A 19,144-nucleotide genomic window follows, 5' to 3' on the forward strand; every position below is an offset into this window, starting at 1 on the left:
ATGGTCGGAAAAGTTTGGGAAACGCTGCCGTAAGTCCTTAGCGACTAAAGAGGCATTTAGACGGTCAAATGGTTTGACAAACCCGGTTTGTCAAACAAGTGTTTGAAGTGATGTTTGACCGTGTGAATAGGGTATCTGGTTGTCAAACACGTTCGACAAACGTGTTTGACGACCAAATATCCCATTCACACGGTCAAACATCACTTCAAACACTTGTCTGACAAACCGGGTTTGTCAAACTGTTTGACCGTGTAAATAGACCTTAAGAGTCATTCTGACAGCCGCATGGCGATCTAATTCACAAATACCATGTACATCACCTTTCATGGTGGTAAGCTGCCGCCGCCTCCGTTTTGTTTGATCTAATTACGTCTCTTTCTTTTCACTTCCTTTCAGTTTACTGATTGCAATTCAACCGATGCAACCCTCCACGTAATGATATTAATTCTCATTTGTTTTCATGCTTTTTCTCTTTTATCTATTTCCCACCTACATTCTGAAGGGGATTTTTGGTGTGTGTGTGATTCACCTTGGTCTTTGGAACACGTGTTGGACTAGAGATCGACAGCTATTTCCCTCCCGGAAGAGAGCTCAGAGCTCGTATGACCGATCTATGGGTAATGCTTTGACCTTACACGCACACACACACCCAACTCCCCGCCCACGAGAGTTGTAGTAACGACTCGAAGCGCAGCGATACTGAAATTATTTTCAGCCCTGGGTAGGATTCGAACCTGGACCGCCGTAGTGACAGTCTGGGACTCTACCAACCGCGCCACCGAGTCGTGTGAGTGAGTGAGTGTTTGTGTGCGTGTGTGTGTGATTCACCACCATGGTCTTGGATCACGTGCTGGACTCGTGATCGATAGTTATTAACCTCCGGAAAAGAGCTCAGAGCTTGTATGGCCGATCTATGGGTAATATTGTGACCTTACACGCACCCAACTCCCCGCCCACGAGAGTTGGAGTAACACCCCACAGCGAAGTGATACTGAAAGTATTTCAGCCCTGGGCGGGAGTCGAACTCGGACCGCCGTAGTGGCATGCGAGAACTTTAACCACAGCGCCACGGTGTGTGTGTACCAAAGTAAAAATTATACTTTGCAATTGTATATACAATATACACTGCACAGTGTATACATACAGTATATGGGCAGCCATGGAGTTAACTCCTTCCCCCACCCACCCACCCAACCGCTGCCGTTCCCGATGCTCGCCCACCCCCACGCCCGTCCCACCCCCAACAGACGAGCTGGCGGATGCGCACTTGTCTTTCGGGGGGCGGGGCGGGGGAGAGGGGGAGGGGGGCACCGAGGTGTTCTTAAAGTTGCACCGCTTGCGTCCCCCCCTCCCCCTGTGTGCAACAGTAGCCGCCACCCTAGTTCGGCCTCGCTTGGTCCGAGTTCGGGGAAGACAGAACGACATCGACTAAGCCCTTTACTGAGACAACTAACCACTACTCCCAGATTCGAGACACGGGGACATGAGAGAGAGAGAGAGAGAGAGAGAGAGAGAGAGAGAGAGAGAGAGAGAGAGAGAGAGAGAGAGAGAGAGAGAGAGAGAGAGAGAGAGAGAGATAGAGAGAGAGAGACCATCACAGCCACCGGACATCCAACGATCCGGTGTTCATCGGGAACGAAGACAGAGAAATCTGAGTAGAGGCTCAGTTCGAGTCAAAGTTCAGGGGTGAAAGTTTGGGGGGAGAGGCGGGGGAGGGGGGGAGGGATGAATTGTGTGTTTGAGGAATGAAGTCCAGTGGCCATTTAAGACATCATTTTCCTTTGTTTGTCTGGGGTCAAGCGCACGTGTGTGTGTGTGTGTGTGTGTGTGTGTGTGATTCACCATGCTCACCATGGTCTTAGATCATGTGTCGGACTCGAGATCGACAGCTATTTCCCTCCCGGAGGAGAGCTCAGAGCTCATATATGACCGATCTATGGGCAATGCTGTGACCTTACACGCGTACACACACCCAACTCCCAGCCCACGAGAGTTGGAGTAACGACTCGCAGTGCAGCGATACTGAAATTATTTCAGCCCTGGGCGGGATTCGAATCCTGACCACCGTGGAGGCAGCCGGGAACTCTAACCAATGCGCCACGATCTGTGTGTGTGTGTGTGTGTGTGTGTGTGTGTGTGTGTGTGTGTGTGTGTGTGTGTGTGTGTGAGCACCAATTTCCCCTCGATCTTTTCCGTTTGCTGACCCAGTTCTGGATATGACCTGTTCAGCTTCTTTGTCCAATTTCGTCATTCCTTCGTCTGGACTTGGGGTTGGGGGTTCGAACCTAACCCACCGGTTCCCCCATCCCATCTGTCCTGACCTTTATTTGGAAAACTTAAAATGTCTCTTTCTTGAATATTTTTTCTTTCTAATTCACACATTTTCTTTACAGTGACCATAGGATACAATACCTCTTTCTCTCTCTCTCTCTCTTTAAACGACGCCTCTTTACACAAAAACATAACGCCACTTTCCTTTTCTCCTGCCAGCATTGGTAGCCCTAACGTCTTCATCTCTCACGTGATTCACCATCATGATCTTGGATCACGTGTTGGACCCGTGATCGACAGCCAAAGCCATGTTCATCGACTGAATCGGAGTTTCAAATGCATTTCAAACATTCCCTTTTCCTTGTGCTTGTTTTACAATTTCGTAAAATATTTGTCACCTGCTATTGATTTATTTATTTATTTTAGGGATATATGCTGGCGATTCACCCGTCCTCTTGTGCGATGTCCTTGATTGTCATTAAAACAACATATTCGTAATTCGTTGTCGTTCCGTAATAACGACCAAATTTCGGCACTCAACAATTCATCACATTCGTTACATCTGGTTTAAAGAGAGAAAAAACAATCTTGTCTTAGCCATTTTCATCCTCCATTTTAACGTCTTTCGTCGAATCCTTTTTGCAGTTTCCTCCTCCTTCCACCTTCGCTGAAAAGTAATGTTCCAACTTCTTTAAAGGCCTCGTCAGTTGCGTGACCTTCAGGAACACCAACAACCCAAGCGGCCTTTGCCGGGTCACATTTTCAAAAACGGCTATTTTCGTGTAACTCTCTCCCACCCGCCCTTTCTTTTTCTTCTTCGTCTTTTTTTTTTTTACACAAACTTCGTGACAAGCCAGCTCTCTATTTAAAGTCTTAATTCACCACCTCTTATATATTTTCCAAGACAGTCCATATCGTCAGCTGAAATAACGTGTATGTGTGTGTGTGTGTGTGTGTGAGAGAGAGAGAGAGAGAGAGAGGGGGGGGTACGCCATCCTTACTTTTGTTCTGGCTAGCGCTTTACTATCTTATCCATCTTCAGGGCAGGACTTCGTGTTAACGGTACCAAGAAAACAGACCCTTTAGGATCCTTAACAAGTCCCTCACCCCGTGACATCCTGCATAGAGTATCCTGGACACGTTCAAGAAACCCATCCTAGATATGGACTGTATTCTAGGTGCCCCGCCCAGCGAAGGACCTTAAGGAGCTCATGTCAAAGGGTGACATGAGCCTTGAGGCAGCCACTTCGCCCTCAACGCCGCCAGGAAGACCCTCGAGACCGAGTCACCAATAGGAACCAACCCCGGGCTCACAGAATTGCGAGAAAAGGACAAAACCCAATGCTCCACAACGCCACTTATGAACAGCATTTGTATTTAATGGAGCAATGGATTAAGTCACTACAGCACTTGTTACGCGCTAGCTAGGTTCGAGTCCTTGGTCGTACCACATTTCAATTTCTGCATGTTGCCTCCACGAGACACCCGATGTTGATGCCTTAGAATTAAAGTGCATTGTGGTTGATAAAAATGTTATATTCAGTATGTCGACCCCACCATTGATAAAGTCAACTTATTGTTTTATCATTTTTAATAGTAATTTCGTCGTCAGTAACCAATGTTATCCTTGGAGACACTATTCCATCAGTAATTTTTCTTGAGATCAATCTCCAATCGTATAAGAATGCTGCACTAAACTTATGCGTTCAAAACCTCACACTGGGTCGAATGACAAATGCTGTTCCATCCGCCGAAGGGCGATTTTATTCAGCTGAGGGAAACCTAAAGGAGCCCTAGTGGGTCAGGTATATGCAGTAGTCATCACACCCCGACTACGGATAAAAAATAAAATAAAAATATCAATATATAATAATTATAATAACAATCATTATGAGATAAAAAAATATATATAAAAATAAATATATCCATCCAGATCATCATCAACTTCTTTCCATCCAGTCCTCCTTTTCAACCAAACACGATTTTCGACCAGAGACATCCAAACCGGCGGCAGAGGTAGCCGGCCATCCCGACCTCCGCGCCGGCCGGCCGGCTGGCCGGTAAGGTCCAGCCCGACTCTGACCCAAAGAGCAGCTGAGCACCTGCCCACCGCCGCGTTTCCCGTGACCAAGTGACGACATCTGAGCCAAGGTCTGGAAGCCAAACCACCAAACCTCGACATCGTCTGACACACGATCTCCCAGGTACTCCCCCCACCATCCCCACACTCAGACACGTTCTTTCTTCAACCAACAAGACACTGCTTCTGGACAAGAAACAGACATAACCAAAAGTGAATAAACAAACAAATGAAATTTAAATAAATAATTAAACAAAATCCCAAGGCGGCGGTGAAGGGCACATTGCAGGGAAGAGGGGGAAGATACGGAGACGGTAGAGGGGAAAAGGAGGGCTAGGAGGACGAGGAGGAGTAAAAGAGAGAGAGAGAGAGAGAGAGAGAGAGAGAGAGAGAGAGAGAGAGAGAGAGAGAGAGAGAGAGAGAGAGAGAGAGAGAGAGAGAGAGAGAGAGAGAGAGAGGAGAGAGAGAGAGAGAGAGAGAGAGAGAGAGAGAGAGAGAGAGAGAGAGAGAGAGAGAGAGAGAGAGAGAGAGAGAGAGAGAGAGAGAGAGAGAGAGGGGGGGGGGAAGGGAGCAAGAGAGGAGGAGCGAGGAAAATAGAAAAAGAAATGGCCAGCCTTTTATAGCCTATTGTCCAAATGGCTGTCCAGCGAGTCCTATTTATACTCCCCGCCACCTCCTCCCCCCTAATGTTTTCAATACAAAACAGTTTCAAAACACTTCAGCGCCGTGACGTCGACCAACAAAATATTTGCCTCAGTCTTCTTGGCAATGACCTGGTCAATGTTATGGTGCTTGCACAGGTACCAAACGTGCCAAATAATGTGCTTTCACAAATTAAGTAATTTTATTTGGCATTGAATTATACATGAAGTGCAGAGAAAGAAAAGAACACATGGTTTGAAATAACAATTACAAATGCAGGATATCACATCACTATATGTGTATGCACCCAAAAAGATCAATTCCGGGGGTTAAAGCAGACTGAACAAATATATTTACAGTGACAAAATATACGGAAAAATGATGGCTGATTTTTATAAGGGAGAACAGCTGAGTTGAGGTGTTATTATAGATGTGGTAAACAGAGATTTAAGGAAGTTAGCAGAACAGAGGTAGAGCAATTTTTTTTTTTTTTTTTTTTTTTTTAATGGAGATTAGTTTCCAATCATAATAGAATCCTGAGCGACTTGGTCTGTAGAAGCTGCTGAAATCTCTTAAAAAATGAATTTCATAAAACATGCAATCGATACCCAATATAGTAAAGGAATTGGACTTTAGGAAAGAATGTTGTTTTCAACTGCATCAAGCTGGACATGAAGAAATGGAACAGAACTAACAAGGAAAGACTTTGGGAAGTTTTTGTCAACAATGAAGAAACAACTACATTCCAACTTTTGTTATGGACTAAAAGGTCTCTTGGCACCATGGATTGCCACTGTAATCAACTGAAATCCACTTTAAGGATTAAATCTAGTAAACATCAGGAAGAATTTTCTGAGCTGTTCTATCATGCAAGGATTCATAGTTTTTAAACTTCTTCAGTATGACACTTATGGGCACTATATATGGCCACCTGGATTGAGAGAAAGAAAGAAAAAAAAAAATATATATATATATATATATATATATATATATATATATATATATATATATATATATATATATATATATATACTGTATATAAAATAAATAAATAAATAAAATAAAATGAATAAAATAATATGAACAAAATAATAATAATAATAATGTGACAACAAGAGGTACCAAGTGTCAAATGTTGAACAGGAGCTAAAAGTGGCCAGTAATCACGGAAAGGCACTTAACAAGAGAAGGATGAGACAAATGTGATGCCAATGGAATCAATACTTGTACTAAGGAGGCTCAATCCCCTCCTCTACAGCTTTGTCAGGGATTTGGCAGTCAAATCACACAGCCACTACTCATCCATGGAAATCCATTCATTTCCCTAGCGTTTTAGCACCTTCTGGATGTTGTGTCCTTCCTGTCCCTTGCCACAATGCTCTGGTCAAAGGCATATAGCACGACAGTGGATCCACAGCAGAACCCAACTGCCGGAGCTGGTTCACTTCCAATGTTATCATTGATGGCAACAGTCGACTTTATGGTATAAGGTTAAATATCCTAAAGAAACTTAAGTGGTAGAAAATGAAGGAGAAAAAAAAAAAAAAAAAAAAATATTTGGACATGAATTGTATCATTGGAACTAGTAATAGCTGGTGTAATTCATGACGATTGTAACAAGACAGAAACAATGACATGATAAATATTCAAGAAATCAATATATAAAACAAGATAATTGGGGAGCAACTGTCTAAAAACGAGGCCAGATTTCAGTAATCAGGGCATTATGACAAAAAAGTGAAATATGTAAATTAGACAGAAAAAATACAAAGAGCAATGACCAAACTGGTTCCCAGCCTTAGAGATAAACCTTAAGTGGAGAGATTTGAAGCTCTGGACATGCCATCATTAATGGAACAGAGATGAGGTGACTTGGTTGCAACATTTAGGTCACTGAAGGGAGTCAATAAAATTCAGAGACCCAAGTTTGAAACAAAAGACCATCAAAAGGTCATGGAAACAAACTGGAAAAGACCACATGCCTCAAGGACATAAAAAAATACATTTTCCTTACGGATACACGAACTCTTGGAATAGCGTTGAAGATTGCACAGCCCATGCTAGACAACAAACAAATTCAAAATTATATATGACAAATGGAGAATAAGAGAAAGGACCCCCACAATCAAACTCCTTCCCTGTATACACTGCAGTTAGGTATTAATACAAGGAATGGATAAAACTGACAAAGAATATTTTCTTTTTTTCCTACAGATGCACCCAGTATCCATACAATAATAATGTAAAATAAAAATATAACCTGCTCTGGTGATGCACATTACAATCTGTTCTGGTCAATGGTAAGCAATCTTATTGCACTAAGGATAAGACCTTACATGAAAGTATTGTGGCTCTCAATTAACCATTTTGTCATGATGACAGGATACAATTTTGTTCTGGGTTACAACAAACTATTTTACTATGTTGCATTCAAGGCCAGAAACATTATGTCTCTTAATCCAACACTTGCCAACCTCCATTTGTGAGGACATTTGGGTCCAGGACATAAACCCATTTCTGTACTGGCTCAGGACATAAAACACCACCAATTCCTGAAGTGGTTTATATGTCCTAAGCCCAAATATCAGCACAAGTGGCGGTTGGTAAGTGTTGGATTAAAAGACCTCAGTGTACTGTATACCAGTAATTATTCCATGTCAACCTAACTACCTAACATTGTGTAATCTTAAGAATTATGAATACAGTAATAATCCCTCTTGTATCCAACTACATATCTGATTTTACCCATATCCAGGGATTCAAGTCGCCTGTCACTCCTTGTATTCCTGGCGACAGAGATGTGTGTTGGACATACACACACACAAATCCTATTTCTGCCACACTTGTGAATAGCAGTTACTGCCATGAGTATTTCCCACCATCTCCAGGTATTATTTCTACTATATCTGATAGCTGCAATTTACGCCATGAGTCCACCACTCCATAAAAGGAAAATTGTGATGACTTTTCAAAATACACATGAAATCAACTAATTTTTTCCTTAATGTATATATCTCCAATATCCAAGATGAAGTAAGGATTTAAATGACAAGTTCATATGGTGAATTAATACAGCATATCTGGAATTTTCCATATCTTTGGGCTCTGTTAATCCATATAGTTATGAGGTATAATGGTACAATATTTTTTCCAACTCACCCTTGATTCAATAACTGCACCACTGACAACATACTGTTTAACCTCTGCAGTTAAGACGAGGCCTTCTTCATCAGAAGGGTATAAATTTAAAACTGATCAAATATTGGTCTGTTGAGCAGGGAAGAGATTGCAAAAGACTGTAAATGGATGAGGAAATGATATGGCTTGAAAGAAGATTCTTATCGTCTGTTCCACATACATACATACAATATATATATATATATATATATATTCTAATCAAAAGGAGGGGGGTCACCATAGAATGAAATTGTAGGGACAAATAAATCTTTGCTGCTGGGCACTTTTGTGAAAGAGCTGTATCTTGCTGCATTGTCTTTCGTGTGAATAGTATGGTGGAGGACAAGGATGACTTTTCATCCACGAAGTGCTAAGATGGATGATAAGATGAATGGATTTTGGATGTGTATATGCATAGACTCAGCCCTTCCCCCCCATATAATAAGGTGAACTCCTTATGATATGTCTTTAATAAGGACAATACTAGTGCAGTTCACCCATGACTCTCAAAATATAACTACACCACCAATAAACATAACATAATTCAAATAAATATTAATATTGCATTTATATGCCAAAATTTCAATAATAATGTTTGTATTCCTTGTTCCTTTTTTATATTTTCATATTGTATTGTCATATGAATATGGATTAATGAGAAATAATCAAACTAAAGCAACTGCAAGAATGTGTGGAAGAACAACCTCCACAACAACTTTGAGGTCAGCCTATGTTAAATGCATTCAAATGTATGTTCTAGAATTGGGCCGTGGAAAAAATAAATGGTGTACATATTACCTGCCAATAACCAGTGATACTGTTGAAAACAAGATATAAACAATACAACCACATCATTTTGCAGTGAAATCTATAGGCTCATGCTATTGCACAGTCTTTGATCTACACTGTACCCCATCAACCCATCACATCAATGGTTTTACAGAAATACAACAAAACTCATCATAAAACCTCTTGAAATTCCCTACTCCAAATTACCCCAGCCTCTGAATTCTGGAAATCTCCAAGGCTCTCATGTTAGTGGGCATCAAAATGTGTATTTTTGAATATGTGAAGTAGAGTTGTGGATTGGATGTGGAAATTCATGATTGGATGATGAGATGATTGGAGGATATGAAGCACCATGAATCAATCAAGATTGAATGTATCAAAAGTAACCTTCCTGCAATCACTCAATTTCACTCATCAGTGATCTATTTTAATTGTCTCTGATTACAAATCAACCTCAGGCACACAGTATTACTAGTAACATGTTTTTGCTCTGACCTAATTTGCTGTAGCAATTAAAATGAAATACATGTTTTAATTATTGACTATTTAGTGTAAGTTAAGTGTGCTCCACGTAGGAAACATGTTTCGAGGTGATGTATGCCACATACCATAGACCTACACAGAACCATGTCCACATAGCAAGGAAATGTAGCCAAAGCCACAGACCTACACTGTGCAGGGTCCACATGGCAACTGCATTCTCTGTCATGCTGTAGCCGATTGGGCACAGGTCTACACTAAGTTTCTGAAATGTATAAACCAACTGACCCAATCATGAGACATATACAGAGCAAAGAAGAAGAGCAATCCAAAAGTACATTGTTCTTGTCTGCTCCCAAACATGAGGTGGAGGTGGTGGTGGAGGAGGAAGAGAAGAAAAACAAACACAACACACACACACAACAGTCTGATTTTTATTCCCAAGATATTATTGGGAGGGTTTGAGAATATTGCCACCTACTTAATTTGACTAATCCAAATTTACTTAATTGTAATATATAGGAAGAGTCTGTGGAGTCTTATTCCTTATTCTCCAGTCATCACAACTTGCTTTAAAATCAGGTATAGTTCCACCCTGAACTATATAATTTTGTAGGCTATCCAGAATTTATACCCTTAAATGCATTTACCAACACGAGGCAACAATTATTATTACAGATCATGACCACAGTTTCTTGAAGTAAAATTATACTTTTTCTGACTTTTTGTACATAATTTGAGTAATTCTGACCTGCATGTGCTGAAACAACCATTCATTTCAGGTATGAAACACACCTCTAACAATATTAACAATGGTATACGAGTGGGGAATTGGGGCACCCAAGGAACACAAAATTAGTGACTTCCACAGCAAATCAAGGTCACAATTACATGAATCAGATCAGGCAAACACAGCTGGTGCAACACAGTTACCTCAAATTAATGTCAATCAGCTTGTTCTACAATAAATTGGCTCAAACACCATAGATTACAGACCATAAATTAGTGGAACAGCATATTTAAGGTATATCCTTGGCAAATCTTTTCTAATGTCCTGGCATGCAGGTCTTTCCTCTTTGGCTCCCTTTGAATGCTTCCACTATCCCCTTTGTATTTTTGTTATACATTGATCATTAAGTTTTATTACTTTGCATCTTCTGCCAAGTTACATGACTCCTATACACCTAGGTCTCTTAATCAAACACTCACAAACTACCACTTGTACAAACGTTTGGGTCAAAGACATAAACTCGTTTTGGGAATTGATGGTGTTTTATGTCATGGACCAATTTCTGAAGTGGGCTGTCCTGACCCCAAATGTCTGCACAAGTGTCCGTTGACAAGTGTTGGATTATGAAACCTGAGTACAATTTTAAAATAACATGTTCTTTTCAAGTCTAGCTGGTATGGTTGACTAAAGTTGTGCATCACACATGAAAATAACCATTCATTTGCAAAATCCACTACAAACATAATATAATGACGAATTATAATTTACCATAATTTCAGCTGCACTACATTGAGAAATACTTGCACAATTCAAGAGCTTTATTTCTGGGCACTGCATGGATAAGGACATCGGTTCTCATACCAATAACAATTATCAACTTTTTTTTCTTAATGGTATTTATGGGAGCTGCACATCATTCATTTCTATTGAAACTTAGATATAAAACTATATTTTCACGTGCATTTATACTGTGATGCAAGTCTGTATGACCTCAATTTGCAGTGGTAGTCACTCATACAAAGGAGGTTCATCCTCCAGAAACAATAAATGGTATCCTCACCATATTGAAATTAATCACTTGATTTACATAAAAGTTAGAAAAATATTAATTCCCTTCAAATAACAGTGTAGCTACAGGTACCTCATACTATGTTGTTAATTGCTTCCAAAGGGTACAACATAAGTTGAAAAATTACTGATGTTGAAATAACCACTTATTTGAATTCAAAATCACAGCAGTAATTATGAATGTCACCAACTGCCAGAAATTGGAAACACGTTATTAAATCTCTTTCTATAATTTTATATATTATAATACAAATAATTTATTATATATATTCTAACTTTCATGTAGTGACATATCTTCAATTAAAATGACCTTAGTCAAATTTCATATTTTCTACATGTACATTTAGTATAAAAAAAACTGTGGTATATTAAAAATTTATTTATCTTGAAACAACTTAAAATGAGGTGCGACTATACATCCAATGGAGCACATTGTTCAATAACATCTGGATATATTTAGTTTTGTAGTTGAGCATTGATATATGTTAACATAATTTCTGTTCTTTATAGCAACGTTAAATTCTGATACCTTAAGTGTGGTGTGGTTTTGATGTCAGTGATTGTTACATTCTGCAAGATTAAGATCAAAATATGTATTAATTCTCATGTGTGGTTCAACTTGTAGTGATCTATGGATTGCTGACCTTGGAAATGTACTGTTAGTCTGAATGCTGTATAAACCTTGGAAATGTACTGTTAGTCTGAATGCTGTATAAACCTTGGAAATATACTGTTAGTCTGAATGCTGTATAATAAAGTTGATCATACATACAGCTATGATGATACCATATATAGGTGAGTGTGGGTTGTGGTCAGCTTAGTATTCACTGATGTCTGTCCAAATGGTTTTGTTCATGAATCCCTAAGTATGGGTCAGCATATTGCCTGGTGTGACAATACTGGGTTTGTATTCTTTGTGCAAGAAAGCTCCCATAGCGATCACATGGAGAAAGGGACATGTAAGTGGAGGTCTTTCGACATTGCTGTCAGAGAGAACCATCTGCATGTAGCCTATCTCCACAACCTGTCAACAACAACCTCCACTAGGAGGTGCAGTTCTGTTGCGATGACACTTGGCCCCCAAGCCAAACTCAAATTCAACACACAGGGTACACATTATATAACATATCCCAAACAAAATCCATAGCATATATCACTCTATATAAGACCATCCACCAATAATTAGACATGACAAACATACTCCAAAATCACTCCTACAATACATAACACCATCCAGACACAGTTGGCTAATTGCGTGTATCAAGTGCTATGCACGAAAGGAAGCTAGTTAAACTTACAAAAGAATTGTTTGTTTGAATGCTTAAAATATATGAAAAAACACATGGTGGAGGATGAAACATGCTTAAGCAAAGTTTCAAAAGGAAAATGACGAAAAGAGGGAAAATGAGAGACAGTAATGAAGATAGTTCACCTGTGACCTTTCATGGAATACAAATGCAATTTTAATATTCTTAACATATAAATCAACACCATATTTATGTGATCTTGAAGGAGAACCAACCATATGAAATGCAGTTTACAGAAACATTTACTGCAGATGGCTAAGGAATTGGTGAACCAATCTCATTAGTTCCAAAAATGGTGCATACATGACTCAAAAACAAAAACTTAATTTGTCAAATCTGGTGGTCTATTCACTAGATGGCAACATCCCTTATGATACTATTTCATTTATCCTCACTTTCAGACAACTCAATGACCTCTTCTGAGCCAGCACGAAAGACCCTACAGTTCTTAGGGCCCACAGTTCACCTGTCAACTGAATGACATTCATTGCCAAGTTAGAAACAGCTTCAGAAAGCATGGCAAGAGCAACTCAAGTCTTGTGATTAATCCTTTCATCACAGTCCATAATGGACTTGATAACATGAAGGTCAATCTGTTGCCTTGAGTTTCACTGACTGGAAACCCACAGCCTCACTGCATCTGTAACGGTCCTTGGGGCTTCCCACAGATCTCTCTTGGAAGAAACCTTTGTGATCTATTAGTGTAGGAATGTTTATATGTCACCATCTGAGAGTAGTATTTAAAGGAAATACAGAAATAGTTGACAAGAGACTTTTGGCCTCATCTGAAGACACCTTTGCACCTCTAAATGGAAGTAAAGTTGTTAACAGGGATTGAAGATGGGCTGCAAGGAGATAACTTGCTGATGCCCTTCTCATAAGGCCACTTCACACAGGTACCCATTGGCAACCCCATATGAGGGTCAGAAAGAACGGAACACAAGTGACATGAAGTGACATGACACCATCTGTCACACACATAACAATCAATGGCACAGCCACCATTCATGATTTATCACACAGAAAAGGACACTTAAGACAGTCCTTCTCCATATGGTAAATAGTTTTCTGCAGTCAATATTTTAGTGATTTTAGTAACATTTTGGCTAACTCCCTTATAAGGGGGAAAAGTAGTAACATTCTGGATCAGCCAGGCAGTGTTATTTCATGATTAGATTAATTCCAACTCAAAAAGAATGACAATCAATATCTTCTACTAACTTTATGTGGTGCTACCCTCCTTAAACCTTTTTCATCACTTCTATGACTCAACCTTTTTGTTGTAATAGTCCCAAAGGATATATGTACTGGTTATTGCTGATAAAACAGACAGATCTTGTTAGGCACCTTGAAGTCACAAACTTGCATTATAAATCTTCCCAGAACTACTAATTTACCTTACATATCCATGCATACAGAGAGCACTGATACCCTCTTTGATACAATGACGCCTACGTAGGCATCATGAGGTGCGAGTGGGTAAATGAAGAAGTCGGCATCAGTGTCTTGTTTATATTTATTTTGTAATTATAGCTGAGTTACCCCTGAATTCTGTGAACTGGTTTGATCACATTTTCTGTGTTTATTATTGCTCAGAGCAAAAGGGAACAAGTAAAACAGAAGTGACTTTATATTTTATAATGTGAGTACTGGGATGCATCTCACATTAGGCATCTGATGCTGAGCGCAAGAATTTGACTTGTATTGAAGTGGATACACTTTCTTTGGTTTGCACCGTTTTAATCAATTCTTAGTCAATCCAGCCACAATACGAACAATAAACCTATCTTCCGTAAATCAGTAAATTATAATTGATCACTTTTAGCAACTTTTTTCGTTATTGATTTCTGGCAAGAAAAATGGATATTACATTGATCTATTTTAACCTACAAAATTAATACTTAATTCTTCATTGATATATATCATTTAGGTGTGCTCTTCTGGAGTAGTATTATATCTTCAGAATATCAAAATAAATATTTATCAATAATCAACTAGTTGAATATTAAAATAATTATCAACACTACTCAACCCATAATTAACACTATTAACCCTTGTATGTCCTTCAAAATTACCCCTACTATCCTACCTAAATCCAATAATACTTGCCTGATGATCATTTCTCAGTGCACAAGATCTACACATATACAAGCTACAACTAATATTTTGTTTCTTTAATGTTCACTACAACCAATAGTAAATATCAATCTTGATCTTCCAAATTAAACATGTTTTTCAAAATGGTTTGGATGAAATAAGGAGGTGTTCTTTATAATGATTTTTTTGTTTCTTTAATGTTCACTCGGCAATTGTAATTGTTATTTCGAACTATGTGTTCTTTTCATCATCCGCACTTCATGTATATAGATTCAATGCCTAATAGAATTATTATTATTATACAACCAATAGTAAATGTTAATCTTGATCTTCCAAATTAAAAGTGTTATTCAAATTTTTTTGGATGAAATATGGGTGAGGTGTTCTTTATAATGATTTCCTCACAAATTCTTAGTTTGAGAAAACTAAGAAATTTACTTTGCAATGGAAGGTCGGGGGAGCACTTCATGTTTCATGACAGGATCACGACACTCTAGGAGTATTGCCCGACTTTCATTTTTTGTTTTTGATCATTTCCTTTGAATGAAAATTGCTCATGTATTCATAAAGAAAAGGTTTTGGTATAAACTGAAAAGTTAAGCTAATCTTGTACCACCCTTAACTATTATTAAAAGTGGGAATAAAGTCGAACAACTGATTGAAATTTCATAAGCCTACAACCAATACCAAAAACTTTCAAAAACGTATAAATATATCTTGCCTCTTAGTGAGCAATGCTGCCAGACTATAACTCAAAGTAGCCAAAGTTGGACTCAGAATGAGAAGCAACCAAGACCTAACAACGTCCAAGGGACAGTAGAATCTCTAAGCTTAATTAAAGATACACCTTCAAAACGAAAAGAACTTGAGAAAACTTGTATCAGTCACTCTGTACTGCATATAGCTATTTCTTGTTATTGGTTTTGAGATTAACCACTTTCAAAATTGTTCAAAGTTTCATTAAATTCAGATTTCTGGTAGGCACTGGGGATGCCAATTAAATTTCAGGGATGATTGTGTCTCCTGTCTAATTTCTTCCACTACTTGTTTAGTTATACGGAACATAACATTTGTACATCAAACAGGACAGTACACCAATGGAATAGGCTCCCAGGAGTAATAGTGGAAGTGTGAATATCTATAATTAATTTTGAAAAGTACACTGAGCCTGAGAAATATATTATGAGGCAACATACATGAACACCAACTCCCATGCCTCTTAATTATCACCAATTATCCAATAGCTTATCAAGGGGCACAAATATACACTGCCTGATTTTTATTCTATACTTGATTCAACAACGTAGTTTTATATCCTTTCATCAATATTTTTGCTTTTCAATGTAGGATTTGTTGCCATTTCACATATCATAAACTAATAGTTTCACTTGTATAATTATAATAGTAATCTAGTGCCTAAACACTCAACTACAAGTGGAACAACTATTTTCAGACTATGATTATGATACAAAATAATGTCTCTCTTCAAGTACTGTACTTGGTACCCAAGTCCAAGTGTCAATTGGAACCTAAGCACTGATATTTACAACCCCTAACAAATCTCTCTAATCTATTAACATTTGTATATATTGTTTATGTATTTTAAGAATTCACTGAAACATCTAATTGACACTTCTATCTTCAATCAATGGGTGCATCTCCTCAAATTAAAATAAATGGCTAGGTACTGAAAACAACCACAGACTGTTCTGACGTTTCATGTACTAATATGACCTAAAATCGCAGTGATAATATATCCTGTGTCCTCAGTGGTGCTATGATGCTGTATAGTGATAAAACAGCGTTCGAGAACGATTGTTTTTGTCAGCACGTCTTTACCAATTCTGCAATACAATTACACAAATTCCTCTTCATTTTCCCATAATACAATGTTTTATCATCTGTGAAAGCATCTAATATCGTGAAGATTTGCTGTCATTCCTCCAATAATTGGGTGGGCGTTTACAAAGCAATGACGAAGCTGCGTTGAGACACTGGCAACCTTGTTTAGATGGGTGCCAATGCTAGGAAGATCTCATCTTCATTTACAACCTTGACATTCACCATATTTACGAAATAACAGTGTAAAATGTACTTACCATGACTTTGTCCATCGACTGTATCTACAAGGTTGATTACAATTTCAAGTACGCTGAAAATCACAAATATTTTACACCAAAAAGTCCCCATTATCCCTTCTCTCATGCACTATTCCGCCATACTAATAAAACCTCAGGGCAGCTTGGGGTCCAGAACGAGATATATACTTTCGTATAACACAAAATAGCTTTTATTTCTTAAAATAATATCACATATACTACTAGAATAAATATTTAAAACTTAAATATGGCAATACAAAGTAAATAAGTGCCAATCGATATGTAGATAGTATGAAAACAAAAGAAGGACTTGACTGCAGCCGACTGCAGTTGAAATGCGTAAATGACGAGGTGTAGCAGTGAGAATGCAGACAATTTGGTTAACTCATATATAGCTTACAGATATTTTGTTATGACTGTAAAATATTTAACACACAATCTATCAAATATAATCACAAATAATTCAACATATGTGCTATAGACAAAAGCAAACAGTTCAGAGGAATGTAAATAAACATTACCGAGAAAATTACTTGCAAACGAAGTTATCTAGTATTTACAATATTTTCTTATATCTTTGTAGATATAATTTTCCATGCCAGACCTATATTTAATGACATGTATTTTCACAAATGCACAGCTGTTTGTGCATTTAAGTGCATTTAAAAACACTTTTCACGAAATTATATTTTCCAATTTGTTATAGCCTACTCATTTCGTAAAACGATTTACTATCATTTAAATACCTCATTATCCCCCAGAATGTGCTACGAAATAATATGAAAAATGGTAAAGCCACTACTGTCTTCATAAACAATATGATATAACTATTTACAATAATTTGTTATTAATCTATATACTGTCGTATACTGTATACCAAAATCCAATGCATGACTTGGTCATACAAAGCGTTCTAATAGAAATATTCGTAGAAAGAAATAACAAACTAGTAAAGCACTGGAAATAGCCCATTTACTATGTGGTCTTCTGTTGCTTACAAGTACACAACATACATTACAATTCATGTATATGTCCATGTATATGTAGTGGAAAAATGATAAATGAATTTTTTTAAATGAAGATGGCATTGACTTCAATCAATGTCCAGCTCTGTACAGCCTCGATGTCATACTATCTCGTAATATATATATATATATATATATATATATATATATATATATATATATATATATATATATATATATATATATATATTTCAACACCACAATGCACCTTAATTCTAAGCCATCAAAGGCCAGCATGCTTGAAATTGAAATGTACTACTCATGACAAGTGCGACATTGACTTTCCAACTAGGCCATCAAGATATATATATATGTATATATATATATATATATATATATATATATATATGTGTGTGTGTGTGTGTGTGTGTGTGTGTGTGTGTATATGTATATATGTATAATTTGTATATATATATGTATATATATACATGTATATACATACATATATACTGTATGTATTACAAAGGATTACAAAGGCGGAGCATGCCGACAGGAGACCTTTTGGTCCATATCTAGGTCGGATGCGAAACAAAATCATAATAATAAATTAATAAATAAAAACTATGATAATGTAAATAACAAATAAAATACATAAATAAATGCATGGATATAGTTAGATAGTAAATAATAATGAATTGACATATAACTAATAATAAATGAAAATCAAAACAGACAAATGATAACAAAACAAAAACAAATGATATGAAATAAATTATAATCATTACAGCATCTTGCTTAGGTGTTTATCTAAATGATTTTTAAAGCTTGGAACTGGACTACATTGCACTACCTGTGCAGGAAGTTTATTCCATTCATTAACTACACGGTTGGCGAAGTTGTTTCTATCTACTTCCAAATTGAATCTATTCCCGGACAGTTTGAGACCATTGTTTCTTGTCTGATTCTTATTCAATACGAAAATTTTGTCACTGTTGATGGATAGATCAATGATATATATATATATATATATATATATATATATATATATATATATATATATATATATATATATATATATATATATATATATGATAGTGGGAAAAAAATTCACGGGTCTAGTTCTGATTTATTTTAGTTTATTCCTGACCGGTTTCACTCTATGCTTCTGAAGAAGCCTAGAGCGAAACCGGTCAGGAATAAAAAAAAATGATAAAAATAAATAAATAAATAAATAAATAAACGGAGCTGGACCCGTGACTTATTTTTTCCACCTTCATCAACTTGACACAATGTCCCAGCATATATATATATATATATATATATATATATATATATATATATATATATATATATATATACATATATTATCAGTTATCCTGAGTCTACTGCTAAACAAAGGCCTCTTTCATAGCATTCCATGATTCACACGACCGCGCCAA

The 19,144-nt window shown here is 37.4% G+C and overlaps 1 protein-coding gene across 3 annotated transcripts in view; it reads right to left on the reverse strand.

Annotated features, from left to right (window-relative positions):
• Positions 1-16,893, reverse strand: part of Tmem131 (Transmembrane protein 131) — a 219,135-nt gene extending 202,242 nt beyond the window's left edge. For 2 of the 3 annotated variants that reach the window (XM_076185536.1, XM_076185517.1), the window contains exon 1: positions 16,741-16,893. Coding sequence is in view for 2 of the 3 variants with exons in the window: in XM_076185517.1 (XP_076041632.1) it covers positions 16,741-16,846 (106 nt within the window). In the remaining variant the exon portion in view is untranslated. The remainder of the gene's footprint in view (positions 1-16,740) is intronic. The other variant, XM_076185507.1, reaches the window with a different exon arrangement.
• Between the last annotated feature and the right edge of the window lie 2,251 nt (positions 16,894-19,144).

Source organism: Oratosquilla oratoria, chromosome 1 (genome assembly GCF_046742065.1).
Source record: "Oratosquilla oratoria isolate Oo_2021 chromosome 1, ASM4674206v1, whole genome shotgun sequence".
NCBI classification, from domain to species: domain Eukaryota; kingdom Metazoa; phylum Arthropoda; class Malacostraca; order Stomatopoda; family Squillidae; genus Oratosquilla; species Oratosquilla oratoria.